The sequence below is a fragment of the Neofelis nebulosa genome, chromosome X, assembly GCF_028018385.1.
Source record: "Neofelis nebulosa isolate mNeoNeb1 chromosome X, mNeoNeb1.pri, whole genome shotgun sequence".
Taxonomy (NCBI): Eukaryota; Metazoa; Chordata; class Mammalia; order Carnivora; family Felidae; genus Neofelis; species Neofelis nebulosa.
In genome coordinates this window covers 33,396,026-33,403,716 of record NC_080800.1, presented here as the reverse complement: position 1 = coordinate 33,403,716, position 7,691 = coordinate 33,396,026, and the positions used below count along the sequence as shown (strand labels likewise).

General features: G+C 42.2%; 1 protein-coding gene across 2 annotated transcripts in view; it reads right to left on the bottom strand.

Moving 5' to 3' along the window:
* Positions 1-602: 602 nt before the first annotated feature.
* Positions 603-7,691, bottom strand: part of XK (X-linked Kx blood group antigen, Kell and VPS13A binding protein) — a 63,874-nt gene continuing 56,785 nt past the window's right edge. The window contains exons 3-4 of one of the 2 annotated variants that reach the window (XM_058714375.1): positions 3,949-4,471; positions 603-876 (exon numbers count right to left, since the gene is read on the bottom strand). In XM_058714375.1, the coding sequence (XP_058570358.1) occupies positions 618-876; positions 3,949-4,471 (782 nt within the window). In that variant the 3' untranslated portion in view covers positions 603-617. Of the gene's footprint in view, positions 4,472-7,691 lie in introns of both variants that reach the window. The other variant, XM_058714374.1, reaches the window with a different exon arrangement.

Genomic DNA, 7,691 nt, shown 5'->3' with positions numbered 1-7,691 from the left:
ACATTTACAAACACCAAATGAAGCAATTTTAGATTGACCTACTTAAACACTATGCTTGCTGACATTCAGTTTTCTCAAGGGGTTGATTTAATGCCAAGAGCTCTCTTCCAAAAGACTTATCCTATAGCTACGTCTTTCCAAACTGCAAGACTATCTTCAGAAGAAAAGGAATTACCGAGATACACATGAATCCATGTCTATCTCATGCTCTGAAATGACCCCTTCAATAACTGACAAGTTTTTCTTCCAACCATGGAATGTCATTTACATTTGATTACTTGTTTATGTTAATATCAAGTCACCCCTTTAGATTTCTGAATCCATATACCATTTATGTTTGTCGTGAAGAGATTTGTATTGCCTCTTTTTTTTTGTATCACACACAGCGATCAACAGACAGCTGAGCAGAATCTTCGTATCCAGCAGTGCAGCTTCAACAGGAGTAAGTGCTTATAAAACAGAGAAAATTCCGTGAGCCGTTGGTGTCTTGTAAGTCAGAATCCTAGCACTCTCAAATTCCCCATGCTACAGAAGGAATTTCCAGGTGAGGTTGTGAAACCATAATTCATCACAACAACACCATTTTCAAATTTCTGTTTTTGAAATCATCCCTGACATCAAAAAGCCATGAAAGGACCATATAAGGAATGAAACCCAAGGGGAAATTGAAAAATTAATTTATTATGTGAAGAAACATAAACAATATTTATTAGCATCAATGGCTGCAGAGAAGCAGCCTGCAGAAGCTCACATCCACAGTTTATCGACTGAAGTAGCGACACATGACACTCAGAACCACAGCACTGATGTTCGAAGGTGGTTTCCAAGGAAATGCTATATATGACGATTTCGATGTTTATTTTCCCATTTACAAGGCTGAAAAGATGAAACCCACATTCAGCCAAAATCTAACAGGATCAGGCATTCAAGTTGTAAAGGACAATTGTCAAAAGACGCTAGCTACTAGGTCCTTCATGAAAGATGAAAGATACAAAAATGATCAGCTCGTGATCAGCAAAAGCACTTCTCAGATTTCAATGGGTCTTCCTCCTCTGAGTACCATGTGTTTGGCTGCTAATTTTTGTGAGCAACTGACGCCAAGAGAGAGGGCAGCTGCTGAGTTCTAAGAATAAAGACCATTTACACTCGCCCTTCCATAAGGTCAAAGGCCAATGTAGTCACTCAAGCCGCTCATGTGGATGATACTGCTTGTTTCTTTTCTAACAGTAAAAACATAATAATAACCTGTTTATAGACTTGAATGACTATAATAACAACTCCTTAAATATGCATGGCACTTTAAAATATTTTCACAGCATTTTCACATCTATTATTTAATTTGATCTTTCCAACAACCTTGTGAGGTAGGCTGGGCAAATGTATCTTCCAAATTTGGTGGGTGAAGAAACTGAGGCGTATGGCAATTTAGTAACTTGCAGGGCTAGACGGGGAGGTTCCAACCTCTACACTGTGCTGTCCCCAGTAATGAAGAGACAAAGTCTAAAAGTGTTTGGATGATCTTATTTCAATGAAATACTTCACCTCCATTCAGCCAAATGATAGTGGTTCAGTTGGAGCAGCTATCATGACAAGTTATGGCATGCAATTAAGTAGACAAAGCACTGAGAGTTTTAAAAATGGAATTATAATGAAAAACACATTTTAACTCTCTGCACGGGAGGGAATTTGTCTGTCTTTAGGGCAACCTAGTTCTGTAGTCTGAACTATGATTTTACCGTTTTGGAGGTATGATAAAAATAATTTTAAAACAAAAATTCTCAACTCACCAGGACTTAAATTTTTCACCGTACAGAAAAAAAAACAACAATGCTTTCTCTCCCCCAAAGTGAATGGACATACATGCCCCAAAGCAGGAATATCTGTATATCAAGGGTTAAAGATGACAAAATGTCTGATTTCATTACCAAACCTCTTTGTCCTTATAAATGTGGCTTGTAATTGGGTTATAGGAGTCTGACAGACCATCACTATTAGTTTGGTTTGGGGTCATTCACGATGCTTAGCTATCTTCTACATTAAAATGATTGAAAATGCATTCGAAGGCTCAGATTTGTAACAGTTCTTGAGACAGGCTTCCAGACCAAGGTTGGAAGAATCTACCTTCCTATCCCTGTCTCATTCTGATCATAATTCCTGCTCAAACTCACCATTTGTAACCTGTCCCCTGACAGACTGCCTATTAGAAACTGGATGGGTCAGCAAGTTCAGCCATCAGGGGTCCTTAGACCCATCAACCCTGACTGACCTGCTATGTCCAGCCTAGTCAGTGACAGGTCACCTGTTTCCAGATACTTCATCATCAAGGTTTTTACGGTAAAGATAATGGCACTAGGTCCAGGCATTTCCCCAAGACAACTGAGGATATGCTACACTATCCTTTTATGGAACAAATACGGTTCCAGATTAAAGGAGAAATTATACCTGAGACAGGAGAGTATAGGAGCGTACAATTGGAGATCTCATTCAAATAACTCAGAATCATGCCAAATGAAGATACATTAAGGTAAAGACAAAGATCTTCTGGTCATTTCATCTCTTCCTATAATATAAAAATTTGTGAAGCCAATATCTAACTTTGGGAGAGGAGACCCTTTTCCTTCAAATAATGAAAACTAAAGTGCCCTACACAGCTGCACTTGGTGAAAGATTCCTGTGGAGTTCTCTAGAAAAATTTAAGTCAGCCACTGTAACTCTTGTCTAAAATACTTCTGACAGGCAAGGAAGAGGGGAAAGAGAAGAGTGTGAGTTTTATTTTCTTCTTCATTAAGAAGGCAAATCCTAGCAAATTCTACTAGAAATTTCCCAGAATTGTTAGGACAGGACTGAACCTTGAAGAGGTTTAAACCTATCTTCCAGCAGGATTATTTATCTTCAACCATCCTGAGAAAGTAAGATTTCTGCTTATAAAAGCCTCAATCATTTTGATGTTTTAGCAACCCTCTTAATCCAGAATTTCTTCAGCACTTCGAAAGAATGAAACTTTCCTAAAATTCTAGGGTTTCCACGCAAATTCTTTGCATCCATGGATCCATGGGAATAGTCTCCAAATCTAGACTTTTGAATCAATTAGAGATAGCACGCCAAGGTGGCTACAGCTGGTTATGTACAAAGAGCCCTAATGAGATAAAAATGGAACCTCTGTCCATTCAAAAAGCAAACCTGAAGAGCCCTCTCTGAAAACTCGGACAAGTATGATATTGCTGATGACAAAAGCTTCTGGTCATGAGGACAGCTCATGGATGAAAGCTATGCTCGGAGAAATGGAACAGGCCACCTACACCAGCAGCTCAAAACAAAACCTAGAAAACAAGAAAGCTCCTATCCTCATTCTACCTGACAGAGCTAGCCATCCCAACTCAGATAGCGAAGAGGCCAGTAATGCCTGGGGGAACAAGGTCAACTACCAATGGTGCTACCTTAGGCTGCCTCTCCAGCACTCAGGGGTTTCCCTGGATTCTCTCCATAGTTCCCACATGTCCAAGAGCTCTCTAAAGGGGAGCAGCCTGCAAGGAGTTGAGAGCTAACCCCCCTCTTTGTTAACTGTGCAGGGCTCATGACTTGTATGAAGGACAGGGATCAACCCAGAAAACAGTATGTGTGAACCCCAAGAGACTCAGGTCCTGTTAGGCAGAGCAGAGCTCGTCAGCATTCAAGATCTGGCTGGGCACAGAACTTATTTTACTGCTAGAAGGTGTCTCATCTCTGTCTTCGGTTGGCCTCAGATCTGTTTTTCCTACGGACTCATGGGCTTTCTTCTGCCTACAGTCACAGCAAACACACTTTACCCACTCCTGAAAGCTTTCAGAGACACTGGAGGAAAAGAGCTTTTTGCAAGGATGGAAGAACTGATAGAACACAAGCATGAAGAGGATGGCTGTGCAGTACCCAATGAGCAACTGCAGAATCAACAGAGGTGCGCACACGTACATGTAGATGTCGGTCTTGTAAAGATACCACATGAGGAGGAGGAAGGCATTCTCAATGAATCTCAGCATGTAGTACACCAGTAGCCGGTACCAGTTCTGGGACTTGCTGATGAGGTCCGGGTTGTTGATTTTCAGCTGCACAGCTGACCAGCAGAACATATTGATACCGGCATACAGTAAGGTGAGAAAGCACAGTACGATGGTGGTGCCCACCCGACTGAGGGCCTTCTCGATGTTCTCGGGGAATGGGGAGCCACTGCACCAGAAGAGGATCCAGGGGTACAAGAAGAAGCTGAAGAAGTTGATGAGTACAACCATCACCACCCAGGCCTTCAGGACGGAGGTAAAGAGGACCAGGACAATGACTCGAGTGGCAATCTCAAAGCTCCTCCAGAGGAAGATACAGACATAGGCCAGAGGCTTCACTTTGACATCGTATTCATCATACTTGATCTTGATGGCCAGGATGTTGCAGCGCAAGGCTCCATACACAATGGACAACAGGGATAGGACCATGAAGAAACCTGAGGAGAGGAGAGAAAGAGCACTGACGAGTCTCACCTGCACCAAGAATCCTGCTGTCACAGACACTTTTGTCAGTTCCTTAACCCATATTCCTTGGATCCTTCTCTTTTATGTTCACAGGCTGACTTCCAGCTCTATCTGTTCACTGTGCCTAAGGGCTTTGCCCAGGGCTGTGGAGGCTGCTCTGCCCCGGTGCTGGGGGCGCTTAAGTGCCAGGGGATCAATGCTCCCTGGAGAGCCCTCAATACCCAATTCTAGCCTATCCGGTAAGAGCCGGAATAGAACTACCCTAGCTCCCCCACCCCTTGCGTAGAGTAACTCCGAGGTATGTGTTCTATACTATTCACCAGTGTTTCCTCACAGGGCTACTTTCCAGTCACCCATGATGACAGCTGTCTGATAATGCTCCCTTTACTGGCTGCCCTGCCTTGCCTCATTCCCTTCTCCCATGCTCCTTACACCCTCCTCCAAAAACACACGCACTCAAACCCTTGTCTCAGGGTCCGCTTCAGGTTCAACTCAAGTTGAAACACCTTCCTAACCCCATCTTGCTCTGCCTGGATATGTAGAATCCTTTACATGGTGTTCTTCGTTTCCTCAATCAGTTTATAAGCTCCCGAGGCGTCGAGAATGACCATGTCTGACATGTCATCTTCATGCCTCTCAACATATACCAGTAGTAGGTACACAAACAGAAAAGACTCAATAATAAACTGCTCAGTGAGTTCCTCTCTATCTGCAGGACCTTTTAAATTTATACACTGACTACAGATTGCTCATTTTTCTTTACTCTTCAGTTACATTTAAGAATATGACTGCAAGATTGCCGAAGAAATGAGAACCTCCCCATTACTGAGGATCTTGTCTTGGGCTGAAAGGCCTTAGTATCTCAAGAATTCTCAGCTCTAGCTGCCTATTTATTTTTCTTTTTTTTAATGTTTACTCTTGAGAGAGCGTGAGCAGGGGAAGGGCAGAGAGAGAGGGAGACACAGAGTCCAAAGCAGGCTCCAGGCTCTGAGCTGGCAGCACAGAGCCCGATGCGGGGCCTGAATTCACAAGCCATGAGATCATGACCTGAGCCGAAGTCAGACGCTTAACCGATTGAGCCACCCAGGCGTCCCTCTAGTTGCCTACTTCTTAAAATGACCTATGGCTAATGGGTTTATCCAGTTTATCTAAAGCAGAAGTTTGGGGAGACAAGATGTGGCTCATTTAAATGGGACATGGTACCGTGTTCGAGAGTGTGACACTATGGCTGTGAGCTATGGTCTCAGAAATGGGCCGCCAATCCGTGAACACAAACTGTATGGTCGAAACTGAAATATAATCACTTACTAACAGGCTGGCACCACCTCCGAATATTGCAGCAAGAAGAGACTGGAGGCAGGGCTTGGAGTCAGGAACCAAGAGTCTGGCTCTGGTTTTAGTCTTATCCCGCCAGGCCACACTAGGGAAATACAATCTCTTTGGGCTCTGTTTTCCCACCCATAAAACTGAGATAATACCTTCTGTGCCTGCTCCTTAAGGTGCAATGTCCATAAAACATAATTGCCTCTACCTAAATGCATAATTTACAATGCACAGGAATAAAGGTTTTTTTCCTTACTTAAGTTCTGAATTGATGGAAAAAACATCTATATTTGGTGGACGCAAAAGCTGTGATGCCTCGGTACTTACATGCCCGGCAGAAGCTGAATTTTACTCAGAGGCTCAACTTTTTTCATAGTCTTTTGGCAGTGATTTAAATCATCAAAATCATTCACTGGAAAGGCTGTGATCTACTAATCAAACTTAAAAGATGGAAACACTATCCCAGGGGTAGACCAGAAAGAAATTGGACTGAATTATTTTTCCTGAGAGGCTAATTCACTGGACCACTGTAAAGCAGTAGATACTGGCGATGTATTTTTATGTTTTATGTATTTTATATTTTTACAAATTTTTACACCCTAAGGATCTGGTAGTGAATCCTTTTCTTTCAGTGCTTATGTTTTTTCCACTATAAGAAAAATACTTCATATGCAGAAGATGAGCTAAGCGTAAATAATTAAAATGCAAATTGCATATTCATACACATACAGTATTTATATTGTTATATTTTTGGTCCTGTAAATTACTTATTAATGCAATGACTCAAATAATTTTTTAAGCATTTACCCATTTTTCTCATTAAGTCAATTATTTCCAAATTATACTTATTTCTCTATGAAGAGAATTGGCCAATCATTACTCAATCGGCGCTCAGTAGCAATCACCCACTGAAGCTTTCTGAGAATGCAAAGAAACTGTCTTGAAATCACTGACCTCAATCATCACTCCCACTGCTGGCTGCCCACTGCAGAATTTCACAGATAGGAAAGGGGTCCAGGAAGAGAGAGAGATGCACTTGGAAGACAGAAGCTAGTAGTACAGAATGCTTGGAATGCACATTTCTACCTGTAGAATTAAGCTGTTATCTAATGAATGGCTAGGGTGATGCGCATGCAAATACTTACTTACTCAGACTTAAATGAAGAAAAGTTCCCTGGTGCCATTTCCCAACCTTATCTTCCCACAGTCAACAAAAAGGGATCAGTTGGCAGTCACGCCCATTTAAGTGGCATTTCATAGAAGTCTAACATCCCCTAATAATCCTATTCTCATTTCCTATGAGTGTGTGTAGGGGGCACATTTTGCTGTTCTCATCTTTTGTCAGAGGGCAAGACATCATTTTAGGCAAAGCTGAATAGAAGGCTGTGGCAATATGCCAAACTCTTGGCACACTTCTAAAGCTTCTTCCCACTCAATTCCCGCCAAGTAATCTCCTTCCAAATGGACTCTTTTCCTATTTCACAGAGAAAGAAATTGTTATTAGGCACAAATTTGCTCATTTCCTGACTTGACACAAAAAAACTGAATTTCTATGTTAAGTGCTTTAGAACATTTTATTCCCCAGGATTCCCCTTAGGAGGGGAACTGAATTCTATTTGGGAGACAAGGGGAATGGTTTCTCTGTTGCTCTGGAGAGTTAACGGAGGCTGCTCCCAAGATGGAAGCCACTAAATGGCTGCTCTCTGTGATGCAACTACTCTCCATAGACACTGGATCTTCAATAAAATGACTCAACTTGCAAGACAGTTTAGGCCGAACAGAGATTTCCCCCAGCATTAGTGAATGACTTCGAGGAAGGACCTGAGGCAACCTGAAGGAATGTGGGGTACAGTGGCAGAGGGCAACTGA